The sequence below is a fragment of the Centrocercus urophasianus genome, unplaced genomic scaffold (assembly GCF_019232065.1).
Source record: "Centrocercus urophasianus isolate 14NV4802_14NV808 unplaced genomic scaffold, USGS_Curo_1.0 seq_18, whole genome shotgun sequence".
Lineage (NCBI taxonomy): Eukaryota > Metazoa > Chordata > Aves > Galliformes > Phasianidae > Centrocercus > Centrocercus urophasianus.
The window spans coordinates 22,353,004-22,368,576 of record NW_024884733.1 but is presented as its reverse complement, the minus strand read 5'-3'; the positions used below and the strand labels follow the sequence as shown (position 1 = coordinate 22,368,576).

The window sequence follows — 15,573 nt, the reverse complement described above, 5'->3', positions numbered from 1 at the left end:
AAAAGAAAAACTTTTGAAAAAAGGCTGAAAAAGAAACGGAATCTTCACTCCATTGGACCCTCTATTGGACCTGTTATCAGTATGTCCTCTGCTACATAATAGAAAATACATCTTGAATACATTGAAAACAAGTTAATTGTATGCCTGGACAAATACTAATTATGAATAACTTCCAGAAATCCTTTATAATAATTAGTTGTAACATTAAAACATTCTGGAGGTGGGTTCTCTCCTGGATCCCTTTGGAACTTTTCATGGATGACAAAGGTAGAATTTGGCCCATTGGGCTGTATTGTGTGTGTGTCATGTGTGTTATGTGTGTATTGTGTGTGCTGTGTGTACTTGTATACTAACTGCTGCTAACTGTTGCCTTTCATTGTAGCCTCTCTCACAGAGAAAAAAACAAGTTCTAGAAAGATTAGAAAGAGAGATCTTCAGCAACTTATAAATTAGAGAGTCTGATGATACTATGAAAAAGTGCTGTTTTTAATCAGGAAAAAAAAAATCTTTATGTATGTATTTCTTTACTTTCCAGTCTTGCAAATGGAGTATGTCTGAGTATGTGAAGAATCTCTGAAAACGGTTCAGAAAATAGGTTACATCCTGAATCTATCTTTGGTTGTTGTGGTGATCTCCTAAACTGAGAGTTTCAAATGACATGTCATTTAAGTTAAGCTTTACCTCTAGCAGGCTGAACTTAATGCAAACTAATTGCATTTCTCTTTCACCATAGAGACTTCTGATTTGCTTGCATGGGATGACAGCTGTTTTGTGTTGATGAATTGCAGCTGTGGGAAACACGTTCTTGTTGCCATTTTAAACTTGCAGATCAAATATAGAACACCCTCTTGAGTTAACATTCAGTCAAGTATTCAGTCTCTTAATTTCCTGTCAATATGCTGATTTCAGTGTGAATTAAGAAGTCAGTATATTCTGCTCCAGACATAGGCCTTCGTCTCTGCTACGAAATCCTGAGCTGCTGCTGTGGGAGGAGCAGGATTCTCAGTGTTTCACATGGGGACAGCAGAACCTGAGGGCAGTTGTGGCCAACAGCAGTAGTGAAATCACTACTGATCCATGGATAATAACAGAAAGTTTTCTGTCATTTCAATATGGATCACTTCCTGGAAGATACAAGAGTTTGACCAGAGTTCTAGGGCTCAAGGCTGTGTGGGAAGAGGGTGATGATAGTGGAAGCAGTTACAGTATCCTATGCTCATGTTCCCTGAAGTGTGTACATGGCCAGAGCCTCTCTGCACTTGCCTACTGTGATGTCAGGAAGCCTTGTAGCTTGTCTTTGCTCTGTTGCATCTAAAAATACCCTAATTTGCCCTGGTTTTATTAAGAGAGAGTGAGGTGACTTTGAAAATCAATGGCTTTTCCCTATTTTCCTTACTTTCAGTAGATACAAAAGATGAGAAGTTCAGGAACTTTTTCTGAAAGTAAGTGTCCACAGATTAAGATATGGATAGTTTGCTGTGATTGTATATGACCAGAGGTAGTGAAGTTGTATCAGGGATGCTGTTTGGATGTAAATACCTTTCAGACACGCATGTTGCACTGCTAGGAGTTAATGTTCCTCTAGTGCCTAAAAGTGTATCCACCTCAATTCGCTCACAAAGAGCTTATTTTAACTGTGCTCTTTGTGGTGATGCAGTTTACAGGGTCATGGGACTGACAGCAGGATAGGCAGAATGACCAAGTATTTGTGCATCTTAGCATACACTTAAGGAATTACTACTGTCCAGCTTCTCTTTATCTGTTTGGCTTTTCGATGAAAAAAAATCCAGCATTTCTAGCAAGCTGGAGTGCAGGAAATCACATATGTAAAGCATGATCATCTCTCAGACTCCTGCTGTTTTCACTGAAATCCTAGTAGACCGTGTTAGCTCAGGAGGTGTTTGAAGAGAAGCCTTCTGCCTCTTCATAGCGCATTTGCAGTTGAGGGCCTCTCGGATAGTAAGGAAACTTTACAATCAGAAAGATTTTTTTGAAGAAAGCATTTGTTTCCTCGTTGTGTCTTGACGAATTGTCTTTATTTTTTCACGATCCATACGTAATAAGTACTATTGTTATTCATCTTTTAGATGGCAGCATTTTTTAATACGTATGTATCCCTGTCCATTGCTCTTTTTAGAATAAGATGCAGAGCACAAGAGCTACAGACATAGAACTTTTTAAAGTATGGTGCATGATAAATTAGGCACACAACACCCACTGGTATGAAGGTAACAATGCAAGTTGCATGTCTAACTCACAATGTGTGGAGCTGAAAATGCACTCTTTAGTACTTATTGAAAGAAACTGGGCAGACTACCTACTTAGAGACAGATTTCTGTTTGAGAAGAAGAACCAGTGGAGTATGAAAGAAGACATTTTCAAGGCTTTCTGTAGGTGATTTCAGCAGCAAAGCATGAATTCAATTAGAGATCTTTCTGACCTGTTAGAGCTATGGTTACTGGGGACTTCAGTCAGCTATTTTTCTTGGGGGATTCTGGAAACCAGATCCCAGCTGTGTCAATATATTACTGTAAACGTGCAGTAAAAGACTTCTAAGTAGCGAACACTAGAAGTGTTTAGATGAGATAAATGTTTCCTTCTAGTAAGAAAGTGATTATACTTAGGTATCTTCCTCGAAGCAGTTTTCTTAGTATAAGAATAATACATTTGAAGAAAGCTCAAAATAGCACTTTGTTGAAGAGTGTTTTCTTAAAAAGCCAAAAGTTCACTTCTCCATGTTAAGTTCACGTGGCAATTACATCCCTGCATCTGCCAGCACGAAGATCTATGCAAAAACTCCGGATGGTTCAATCAATCAAGAATTTTCCCCAATTTGACTTATTTTAACACTTTCAAGTGTTGAAGCTTCAGTTTGTTTCAGTCTCACCATGGTATACGCATGATAGTTCAAGTGCTTATGAAAATGACTGTGGAATTGTAATGCAAATGTTATGTTTTTGTGATTTCTCTCTTTGTGCCATGCTTGCATTGCATATGGCTCTTAAGACACTATTGGTGGCACTGCTGTGTAGTTGTGCAAGTCAACTTGTTTTTGGATGAGTTCTTGTTGCTGAGCATTGACTGGCAGTCATCTGAGAACAGCTAGCTAGCTGTGTAGGTACAGAATAAGCTATAGGATAAAGGTCAAATACTGGCAGTTGGGGAAATGCTGATATGACCATGTGATAATCTATAAATGAAACTGCACAAAGTGGGAGAAATGACTACGTTGGGTGTTCCAGTGCAGGAATTGTTTAAGGAAAGTGACCTGAAAGCTCTTGTTCTGAGCTGACTTGCAGCCATAGATCAGTTCAGACTTTGGTCTGCGTACAAGCACTGAGGGATGCTGGTCCATAATGGTGATATGCTTATTGAATTGTCATTTATTGAATCTGTGCAATATCTGATACGCTGTAGCTCTTACAAGTAGGTGAGTTTATCCTTGTAGTTCTTGAAGGGGGTGATGGCTGTAGTCGGGGCTCTGCGCTGGCAGCTGTGCTGTTAACAAACCACTCTCTCTGCATGGGACCTCTGTGGCTGCTGGAGCTTCTCAAGAGCTTAAGAGGCATCGAGAAACCTGGATAGGCTGCATAGCCTGTTCCTAGATCTCTGGTTTAACTGTTGCCATGAATGGGATAATAAAATCCAGTTCACACATTCTTTTTATTCTTCTGCCTTTTTAGGAGCACTTGATCAATTTGACCAGGAAAAGAAAAGATGATGACTGACAATATAATTATCCTCCTTTGAAACCTCAAAAAAACAATGATTAACATTATTCTATTACTTAATTTGTGCTTAATATTTGTTGATTGGTTTAAAAATAAAAATTGGAGTGGTGGATGGATTTGGATGGATTGGAGAATCAAAATTCTAATTTATGGTTTTATTTTGTTTTTAACTTTGAATAATCTTTCTTTGCATGATACTTCAGCAAAAGTAGCCTAAGCCTTTTTCCTTCGTGACATTTTTGTAGATGCTTAGAAATATCTAAAGAGTTTTCAAATTTCTATTAAATATAAGTTATCCATATAATGTTAGGTATAATTATCTCAGTAAATTATGGAGGTTTCTACATAACTATATAGTAATTCTTATTTAGTGAATTACTATTGTGTCTTTTGATTTATAAATTCACTACCACTGCAGCAAAATACCCGTGATGTGCACTGAAACAACCTTATCCACATCTGTAAAAGTTCTTATGTGTTAAGAATAAAATTCAACACTTAAATTTAAATTGAATATTTTAATCTTTATAAGACAGAGTTACTTACCCTGCTCTTGCTTACTGATGTTCACAGGATTTTGGTTTGGGCTCTTTCTAACTTTACTGTGAACTTGACCACTGTGATATTTTATGCTAACCATGGGTGATGAAGTGATTGATGCAATGTTCTCTGGGATAGCAGACAGCTCTCTTTTCTTAACTGTCTAGGACCTGCCATTGAGCTTGAAAAAGTAAAACCAGAAACAATTGAGCCTGAACCTGAGGTACAGAAGACCTTCAGTGAGGAAGCAAATACATCAACGTATTTTCCTGCCCCTGTTCCAGTAATGGACAAGTATATTCTCGAGAATGGAAAGGTATTTTAAATTAAATTAAATGTGGCATGAATAGTTTGTAAATGTCCTTCAGGTGTTTTTTTTCTTGTGGAGTTTTCATAATCCTGGGGATTGTGCATGATACCAGCTTATACAAACTTCCCTTGTTTTTGCAAAGGTGTGCTGTTAATGCTGAGGAAAATGATGGAATTATGCAAATGTGAACAGCACTGAAAATTATGCTCAGTGTTGAAAGCATAGAATGCTGTATAACACAAGGAATAAAATTAATGTGCATGCATGGAGTATTCAGTTGATGACATACGTAAATCCACTGAATACGCAGCAGTCAGTGACGCACATTATAAAGTTACATTAGTCTGTTTAACAAAAATACCTTTTTTCTTAGAAGGTCTTTAATGTTTTTAGTGTGCTATACTCATATTGCAGAGAAACCTTCATGCTTTGGTTGGAGTCCAGCAGATAATTATGAACCCTGGAATGAAAATGGGCTCCCCTGAATATGGTAGGAGCGTTGCCTTTGAGATGAGCTGAGATAGTTCTGCTTTCCAGATGTTTTTATGAAGTTGGTGAAATGCAGTCTAGCTGCAGTATGCCAGCACCTGACTGATAGTTTTTCAGACTCCAGTATGTTTAATCCATTGTCTGCTTATCCACAGAGGCCTGCTTTTATAGCTGTTGCCATTATGATTAAATTAACGTGATATTTCTTTTACAAAACCATATGTCCTTAAGCATTGCCTGTGCAGATCCATTCTCTTAGGATATGTATGCATTCAGTTCCACAATTTGAGAACCCTTTAGGAGGAAGTGTCCATTTCAGCCTTCACATGGAGTAGAATTTAGTAATGGAGTAACATCACATGCTACATTTTCAGATCTGTGTTACAACATTGACTGCAAAAGTGCCTGTCTTTCTTAAAGATGATTCAACATAATTGTTGGGGACAAAACGTATGTGAAAAATGGTGTAATTTTGGCAGTTTGACAGTCATTTTCTTCAGGTAGCTTTTCTTGCCTAATACACGTATTTAACATGTGTCATTTGCTTTTTTTTTTTTTTTTTTGTATGTGCATAATATTGGCAATGAAAACTTACAACATATCAGTGTGACAGTTTAGTTTACTTTTTCTCTCTGTAAGGTTTGCAAGCAAGGTATGTCCTTTAGTATTTGTATGCAACTTTTTCTGCACCTTTATTCCATCTGCCAGCCTCTTGGCGCTTACAAGTTTTCTGTCTTTACAGATCTCTTACTTTATTTTATTTTTTGTATTTTTGGAGTATTTTTAATTTTTTCTTATTTTTGGGGGTGCTTCAGCCAGTTCAGATGCCAGAAATATAAACTAGTAATTTATTTAGTGTTGGATAGCATTTTTTCCCCCCATTTTCCTGATTTGTGTCCTTTCTTTTTTTTTCTTTCCATTATTTCTGTATTGATGTACATTTCTAGAGTAGTGGGAAATACTTTTTTAGAAATCTTACCCCTTTGTGGCATTGTGTTTGATCTTAGCAGGATTCTTTCCATGCAGATAAATCTCTCTCCTCCAGAGGGACAGCAGAGTTACTGAACAAGAGCCTATGGTGTTCATTGGAGAGGGGAAAAAAAAGTCCATCTTCTGAGATACATTTTAAATATATTGCACTTGTTAGCACAGTTACAATGGTGAGCGTTACTTTGAATTTGCTGCTCTTCTTGTTGCACTGGGCTTAAAGGTTGATCCTGCTGTTGCTGAAGTCAGGGGCAAAGTTCCCATTGATTTCATTAAGCCAAGGGACTGGCCCATGGGGCACCTCTTCCAGCAAGAAGGTAGTGAATTCTGAATTGATACAGTAAGCTTCCCATGACTTTGAGAGTAATAGGAAACAGTACCAAGCCTGTTCTAGAGGGGTAAACTGAGACGTGGACAGATTAAATTTCTTGCTGTGACACTGCTAGAAATAGAAAAAGAAAGACATAAGATTTCTGTGGCTGTGGCTGTCTGTCACGTTGTTCCTGTTACCACAGGGGTTTCATATCAGGAATCATTATTTTTTAATAAATGAAGGACATTCAAAGAAGAAGTGATCTGTCAGAACCATAAACATAAAAAATATTTGCTGTAACTTTGTTTTATTTTAAATAACTTAAAATTAATGAACAAATAAAAGATTAAACAATTTCTAGCAGGAAGGAATCCGATTTTTGATCAAATAGGGGACACTCTCTAGAACTTAGTTAATATAGCAACCCAAAATCTCACATCGCGACATTCCATATCTCAGTTATAAGTAGCTGTTGTGTTCATTTTTACTGGTAACTTTTTGTGATTAAAACAAAAATAGCCAATTTATACCTGTAGAGTGACTTTCCTGTGCACAGGCTGCTCACTCTGAATGAAGGTGTCTCACAAAACATATACAAAGCACAACAAAACTTTGAATTATCTCAAAGAATTACAAAGAGTCTCAACAACAGCGAATGAAAGAAAGAAAAGGTGTTCATGTTGTGCTTATTACTAGTTCCATTTCTGTCTATTATGAAGTGTAAATAAAATGTGGACTTATGAAAAGCTTCTTAGAATCCTCTTAGTATAGCAATTCCTCCAGTAGAGGCAGCTTGCCTTATGGTTTTATACTTCTTTTTTTTTTTTTCTTTTCTTTTTTACCAAGTAGCTGGTAGCCAAACCATTCTATTTTCCTGTTTAAGGTTTTATACAAGTACTTACTCTTGAAAGATGCTGTAATAAAATATTTCTTCAGGCTATAGCCCACAATAATAATTAAGGCAGGCTTCCTTTTAAAGGAAAATGGAAGTTCGCTTGAATTTGCTTGAATGTGGGCTGTAAAATTATGGCTATATAAAATTTTACAGTAGCTTTGTCCAATGTTCAGTGAATTTAATGGGACTTATGTGATATTCTTCAGATCCATATGGGTAACAGACACAGTTTATGTAACACCATATGAAAGAAGTAAAAATCTGAAAAACTAAGAAGAAAACAGCTAAGCCCAACAAATTCTCCTAATAAAGGAGAGAGTTATGTTCACAGGATTATTTTTTTTTATTGATGAGGAGGCAGTAAGCTTTATTAAGGTTTTCGTGTTACAGAGAGAGCCTCCACTTAATCAGATTTTAAACCTGAATTTTGGATGTAACAGTCTGGTCGATACATATTTTTGGTATTTTCCACTTTTACAGAATTTTCTGAAAGCAAGTTCTATCTTGTTTTCCAGTGCAGCGAGTTCTATCAGTGATTGGAATAGCTCAGTCATGCACTGCCCTGTCATGGGTACTGAGCAAGTGCGGGCCCAGCAGGGTGAAGTTAATCAGCATGTGAACAAGGCTTTCTGTGTGCAGAGGCTTTACAGGTGTCTGCACTGTATTCCAGGGATCAGGAGCATAGACAGATGCAGGACAAATATTAACTGTGGTTCTGCTGCACAGGGCCAGCATTTGGATCCAGTTGGATTTACTTGTTGCACTTGTGTCAGATCCCTGCTGATTATGGTAGAGTCATTTTCCTTGTTGTTGTTTGACAGAGCCTGGTTATCAGGGGGCTTATCAGCTCAAATGTGCACAGTGCCAGCCTAAGGACGGTGCTCAAGTTCTTGTCCTGCATTTGTCTTAAGTCTGAAGCACTGAGAACATTTAGGAAGGGATGCTGGGTAGCCCTGTGGGAGTCAGCCCAGCATATTCAGCGCTGAGCAAGACTACGAAGCACAACTACACTCAAGCAGATTTGTGTTGGAGACTATAGTGGCTTTATGCTGCATTTCTCAGTACCTGCATTATCATCCCTTTTTACTACTCTAAAGCAATATCTTTACTCCCTGTATCTGGATAATGGAAAGTTTATGATGTTGCAGCAGTGGGTCATTGCCTTACCACAAAGCAGTATTTACCTGGATAGACTGTTCAGGCTAAGTAGACTTTATTATTATAGAGTTTGATTTCTACAGCACTTACGAAGTTTCTTGGCTTATGCTGAAATTGAAACTCTCAAAATCACTTTTGCTCATCAAGTTACTTGAAACAATCAAGCTCAGTCCGGCCAGCAGGAGCAGGATATGGCTTAGGAGGTATTCCCTTCTCTGCTACCTCCCTTCTCTACTGCTCCAGGTCTTTTTCAGCCAAAGGGAAAGGGAAGTTTTCATGTTAAAGAAAATGTTTTATTTTGCTCCTAAATTAGGCTGGTGCTTGGTTTATATGCTGTGCATACCTTTATAATAATACTGGATATATTTCCTGTTTCCTTCTTGTATCTATTCCTAACCGTAGTCTTGGGAGGTAGGCTATGGGTGGGCAGAAATCAAATTTAAAAGGTAGGGTAAGAAGAATTGAGGAAAAGAAGAGTCCCCACAAAGCTGGAGAAGTTTCAGTATTAGGCAAAATGGATTTTTTTCAACCCTAATTACTGTTATTGTAGTACCTAATATTAATGTTCAAACAGCACTTGGAGACTGTTGTGTGCTACGTACCATAGATAAGCTGTTATTATTACTACCTTCTAGGTCCATCTTGGCAGTGGAATTTGGGTAGATGAGGAGAAATGGCACCAGCTGCAAGTAACACAAGGAGATTCAAAGTATACAAAAAATCTAGCGGTTATGATTTGGGGAACAGATGTTCTCAAGAACAGAAGTGTCACAGGAGTTGCAACCAAAAAAAAGAAAGATGCCGTTCCCAAGCCACCTCTCTCACCTCACAAATTAAGCATTGTCAGAGGTAGGTTATTTGAAAACTTTTGCTTCCTGCTTTGAAGTTTAACCATTAATCACTGAGTTGAAAGATGCTTCTTCTCAGCTCATGTAAAATTAACTGATTAAAAACTGTAATTAAAATTGCTATTGCATTGTTAATGCATACATATCCAGGAAAAATCAGATACATTGCAATAGCTGTGCACAGCGCAGTCCTTCACAGTCGAAGAGTTGTATGTTGACTTCAGTAAGGTTCTAGAAGATCATCATTCTGAACCACTTCCAGGACAGGACTCTTGAGCTTGGAGAATACCACATGATTCTGGAATTTGTTTGTAACCTAACAATCTTTCTAAATGCACTTATTGCTTTTAACAAGCCTGAGAGTAGCTTTACCACATTCTTCCATCCAGAATGTAACCAACTCTGACATGAGGCACAGAAACAGTTATAGCTGTCTGTAAAAATATGCATGCCTTCAGAGCTGAGAAATAATAGTTTTACCCTTTTAAGTGGAGAAAATGTAAATAGTAAAAATTAAATGTTGCACTTGAATTGGAATTTGAACAGGAAGTGTAAATCATTGGCAGGAAAAAATTGCAGTGACACTTTCAGTAACTGCAAGCCAGAGTCTATGCATTTAGTACTTGGAGATAGAGCAGGCCTTCTCCTTTATTTAAAATGAATAGTGAATTTCAGTCCCTTTGTATCATCATGCTTGTGTTTCGCATTCATTTCTGTCTCTCTTGGTATTTCTTCTTTTTAAGTTACAACTGAGGCAGTTCCTTGTGGAATACCTAGCAAAATTGGATTTTGGTTTTGTGTCCAGACTAAATTGCAGTAGGGCTGAAAGCAATCTCCCTATTGAAGTTTCTTCTGCAATTTGATTGAGCTTCGTTATTCTGTATTTCCTGTTCTTAGCCACTGTGTGCTCTTAACTGTGAACTGTCTTATGAGCGGTTGTAATGTGCCTTGCAAGTACCACTTTTTGGAACTAAGAAATACTATTCCTCTTCGAGTGTGTGCGTGTCTGTGTCTTTGTGTTGTGGGGAAAAGTTGGAAGCTGGTATTCCTGCTGTTGCCTTTCTTATTCCATAAGAAATGACTAAAAGATGGTTTTTTTGGTTTTTTTTTTTGTTTTTTTTTTTCATGAACTTATCTTGAGAATAAATATAGAAATGCAAGCTGTTCCATACCGATTTTCCACTTCTGATCGGGACTTTTTGGTACAATCCTAACATACAGTGATGACATACTGACTGTGTAAGGAGTCACAGAATCACAGAATCACCTGGGTTGGAAGGGACCTCAAGGATCATGTAGTTCCAACCCCCCTGCCTAGCAGGGCCACCAAACACACACATTCAGATCAGGTTGCCCAGGACCCCGTCCAACCTGGCCTTAAACACATCCAAGGACGGGGCATCCACAACCTCCCTGGGCAGCCCGTTCCAGGGCCTAATCACTCTCCTTGTATAGAACTTCCCCCTAACATCCAACCTAAATCTTCCCTCCTTCAACTTGGATCCATTTCCCCTAGTCCTGCTGTTGTCAGCCCTTTTGAAGAGTTTACTCCCCTCGTGGGTGTAGGTTCCCTTCAGGTATTGATAGGCTGCAATGAGGTCACCACGCAGCCTTCTCTTCTCCAGGCTGAACAAGCCCAACTCCCTCAGCCTGTCCTCATAGGGGAGGTGCTCCAGCCCCCTGATCATCTTAGTCGCCCTCCTCTGGACCCTTTCCAAAATCTCAATGTCTTTCTTGTACTGAGGGCTCCACACCTGGACACAGTACTCCAGATGGGGCCTCACAAGAGCCGAGTAGAGAGGGACAATCACCTCCCTGTCCACTCTGTGGCTTGTCTGCTCCTAAAAAAGAATTAGTTGCCCAGTTTACAGATGTGCAAACCTGCAGTAAAAAGGGATTATTGTTCATTGCAGTGAGCCTTCTAGTTTCTTAGCTGAAGGCTGTTGCTTCTCATTGCTGCTGGCAAGGTTACTTATGTGAGAATTTGCTCTTCTACTTCAGTCAGGGCCAGTCTGTGTTGCTTACACTATTTAAATGATAACTTTCTCCTAACTTGTTTTGATTAGTGATTTTGGAAGCGCACTCTGACAGATAAATGGTGAGAGGCAGATTGAGCTCTTCCTTTTGTGCTCTTCCTTAACTTCATGCTCCCCAGCAATTCAGCTCTTCCCCATCTCCTCAGTTTTCTGTGTTTTTTGTCAAACTTTGGCTTCCTGCCTCCACCATCACTTGAATTCTACTGTTTACTCACTGATTTTCCATGTTTTTCTTTCCAGTGTTTCCTTCACCTTGTCTGTAACTCTTTTTTTGTTGGTCTAGAGACTGCACGATTTTCTCTTCAGCCACTTAAACTGCATGGCCAATACTTTCAGGTGGCAGCAGGCAGTGCATAAACATGTTTTTCCACATTTCCGTGTCCTTTTCATTTGTGTTAATATTTGAGATCTTGCCCCATTAAATTAACAGTGACTCCCAGAAAGCTGGAAATATGAGAAATTGTTATGTAATGGCGAAATAGAGAAGAAAAAAAAAAAGAAGAGTAACAGTTGGACGAGTGCAGGAATGCAGGGAAGGTAGTTGGCCACTGGCTTTGTTCAGGTATCACAGAAAGATATAAAGTTCCTTGTTAGACTTCAGTTTGAGTAGACCTTTGAGTTCAGGTCTACCTAACTCTTTGGTTATGTCAGAAATAAGAAGGTGTGTGTACTTCTCTAAAGTCAAAAGGCAAAGAAGCAGCAGAACCCTTGAATCAATTTTTGGAGCCCCTGAGCCACCATCTAAACTACTAAACTGCTGTTTCTGCAGCCTCTCAGAAATGGAAGAGAAAGAAGATGAAGAACTGTGACAATCCATAGTCATGGATTGCCTGGGTCGTACTGACTTTAAGAACCAAAGCTGATGTATTAGTTCTGTCAAGTAATTCTTTTTTGTGGCTGTAGCTGGTGTTGTACTGGAAGTTCACCATACTAGGTGCATCTGCTGCAACCTTTTGGGCCACATTTACGAGGTTGCAGCAATACGAGTTCGTCCTGTAAGCGTGCTGGGTTTCTTCGGGTTCTCAGTGAAATGCCTCTTCCTAGGCGTCATCTTCAAATCATAGTTTCCTTATGATTGGCATTTCAGCTATTGGGTTTCATGCTGGTTAATTTTATTTTATATTCAGTGTAAATCTTACAACTTAAAATTCATATTGTTTTGGATGCTCTGATCATTCTGTGGACACAGAGTAGTATATTTAAAATGGATGTCTGAGTAACAAACAGCATTAGCTCTTAATGAGTCTGGTATCCCAGGCTTCTTTAAAAATTTTCTACTGTGCGGTACGTAACAAAGAAATTATTAAAAGTATGATGCATGAGCACTGCTATAAACCTTGTTAACATGAAATAGCCTTTTATAAAACTTCTGAGAGGTTTCAAAGTGAACTACAAAGCATGCATAGTACTTAATTTTCATAACTTTTTAATGTAATGCATTATAAATGTTATAAACCATGTTAATTAAGTGATAATCTCTATGGCTTTCTGTATATAAAGCAATAAACGGACACTGGAATAGGCAAAGCAGAGCTGAGTTTGTTTAATCAGTCTGGGAAGCTGTTTATTGCTAGTAGCCTACTCAACAAAACACATTGTTCAGGTTATGAAAACAAAAAGAAAAGCTTGCCTGTGTCTAAGGAGTTGGGTGTGTTGTGTCAGCTTCAGTAACTTGTGCTGAGTCCTGGTACTGAACTGCCAACACCATGAGCGGGGTTGTCTCTACTCTCGTTGTCTTCACTGCTTTGCAGTTATTACTGTTGCTTGCTTTCTGTGTAACAGTTGAGAACACGAAATGCATTGTGCAAACCTATAAGAACATAGCCTCTTTTCCTGGCTAATCTACTAATAAAAGCAAAGTATGCCCCAAGACAGGGCACATCATGAAGGTGCAGATGCTAATATATGATGTACAGATTTAAAAAAAAATAATAATAATAATTAAAAGATCAATGGATGCCTTATCCTACTGGTTACTGCTTCTCTTTCTAACCATTATAATTTACTGAATGTTTTGAAGATGCGATGATAGAAGTGACAGGAAACTGTAAATAACAGTTGTGAAACCATTCATGTGGGAGAAGATACAAAATCTACTCTGGAGACATGAAAAAATACCAGAGTTAGGTGGGCAAGACTGACAAGGAAGGTTGGAATTAGCCCTGTTTCTGTATAGAAAGCCTCTTAATGCTGTCATGGTGTAACTAGAAGGTTGTCATGCCAAAGATTCAATCCTGGTGAAAAAAATCTTTAACAAAATAGCCAGTGAATCAATGAGAGCTTCTGTTGTTTTGCAACAAATACTCTATGGTGATGTCTCTTGAGCAGTTAGCCCCAAACAGGGCTATATTCTCTTCTAAAAATAGACTAATGACGCTTTCCTTTTTTTTTTTCTTTTCTCCCCAGAATGTTTGTATGATAGAATAGCACAAGAAACTGTGGATGAAACTGAAATTGCACAGAGACTCTCCAAAGTCAACAAGTACATCTGTGAAAAAATCATGGATATCAATAAGTCATGTAAAAATGAAGAAAGGAGGGAAAGTGCAAAGTTCAATTTGCAATAAATTTTGGATTTTTAATAAAATATTAGTGTTTTACATAAGTGTCGTTTTTTATTATTACTTGTGTGGCATTTTTGCTGATGGGAGAAGCTGCCCTGAGATGTTACTTTCATTCTATAACGGATTCATTTTTTGAGCTGTTCTGTCAGCCTTACGATAGTGCAGTCTGTTTTTAAGTCATGTCATATCGATTGTAAGTCCATTCACAATGAAGCAGTGAATTGTCAGAGGTTTTCCAACCAGTTGCAGTGGGATACCCACACTTCTTTGTATAGGCTGTAATCCTACAAATACAAACCCATCTTGCACATATTTTGTTTTATTGGAGTTCGTGCATCTAGGCTGCAGGAAAAATCTGTTCAAAAGGAAGAACTCCATAAAATTCACTTTGCTATAGAAAAGGATCTTATTGTATTTTACAACGTGTTTTTCTGAACTGAAATTTTAAGCGCTTGTTTTTATAAATATTTGGTCAAAAACACAGGAAGAATGCTGCTTTCTCACTTCGTATCACATAGTCAGAGCACTATTGCCAATGTAATTTAAAAAAAAAAAATCCAAAGTTGTTAAATCATGGTAATTTATTTTTTAAAAATATGTAAATATATACTCATATATATATATGTATATATATATAAAAGCCGTTCTTTTTCAGGAACCAAGGAGCCTTTCAGATTTCTGGTTTTGGTACAAAGCTCTCAAGTATGTCCATGTTATTGTTCTTGATACGACATTTGTATTTTCAGAAGATTTTTTAAATGGCTACACTATGGCAAGATTCTGTATAATAGAAAATCTAATGCCATTTCCCTGTGAGTCTGTAATTTAACCAAGTTATTTTAGCACAAATTTGAATTAGAAATAAATATACATTTTTAACCCTGAAGTTAGTCTTGCACCACAAAGATATGAGACGTAATTTGTTGTGTGTCTGAATTATATTTTGCTGTCTGTAACTGGAAGAAAATAGCCTTAATTCTCGTTTCATGAGGGATGAAACATTTTTTGAGCCTAAGATGACTTAGGACCTGTACTGATCAGTCTTGAGGATATGTCATATTTGTGATGTTAGTTAACCATGATTACCTGCCTTTCAGCTTGTCTGTTCTGAGTGTCACCATTTGGTTCTTTTCCACCATGGCAACTTTCCTGACGTAAATTTGAGACATGTCATCTCTTCTCATCCTCCTTTAGCACCAGCAGACCATGACGTGGAGCCTGTTGCAGTGTCCTGTGTGCACAGATAATGAGTGAGGGGCAATGTCAGAATTCCTTCCAGAGCTGGGATAGAGGGAAGGGATGGGGCATGCGGTGTGCTGGAGGTGAGATGGGGGAAATGCCACTTTATCTGTTTCTGTAGGCCACGTGTGCTTAAACAATGTCTTAATTTAGGGCATAAGTATTTGGTTTTTGCTTCCCAAGGTACAATTTTGTGATTGATTTAAGCCAATCTAAGTATGTCATGCTGCCAAAAGAGTACTTTCTCTGTCCATAACTCTGCATTCCAACCTCTTCTTCCCTTAAACCAGAACAAGTCTGTCAGATCCCACCAATTTCCAAATCTCTTTTCATAGGGGCTGGTACCTCTAGGATGGAGCTGGGGAGAATTTGTAGCGAGGGCAAGAGAAAAAGTGTCTTTTTGCGGTGGTTAATGCTTAGTCTGAAATTGCTTTTACCAGCCTTGCTTGTCTCCTGTTAATCT

General features: G+C 38.2%; 1 protein-coding gene across 5 annotated transcripts in view; it reads left to right on the top strand.

The window, feature by feature from the left end:
• BEND5 (BEN domain containing 5) overlaps positions 1-14,405 on the top strand; it is a 30,353-nt gene extending 15,948 nt beyond the window's left edge. For 2 of the 5 annotated variants that reach the window (XM_042819156.1, XM_042819161.1), the window contains exons 4-6: positions 4,439-4,587; positions 9,059-9,272; positions 13,714-14,402. In XM_042819156.1, the coding sequence (XP_042675090.1) occupies positions 4,439-4,587; positions 9,059-9,272; positions 13,714-13,874 (524 nt within the window). In that variant the 3' untranslated portion in view covers positions 13,875-14,402. Of the gene's footprint in view, positions 1-4,438; positions 4,588-9,058; positions 9,273-13,713 lie in introns of all 5 variants that reach the window. The other 3 variants (XM_042819159.1, XM_042819160.1, XM_042819157.1) reach the window with 2 other exon arrangements.
• The last annotated feature ends 1,168 nt before the right edge of the window (positions 14,406-15,573 follow it).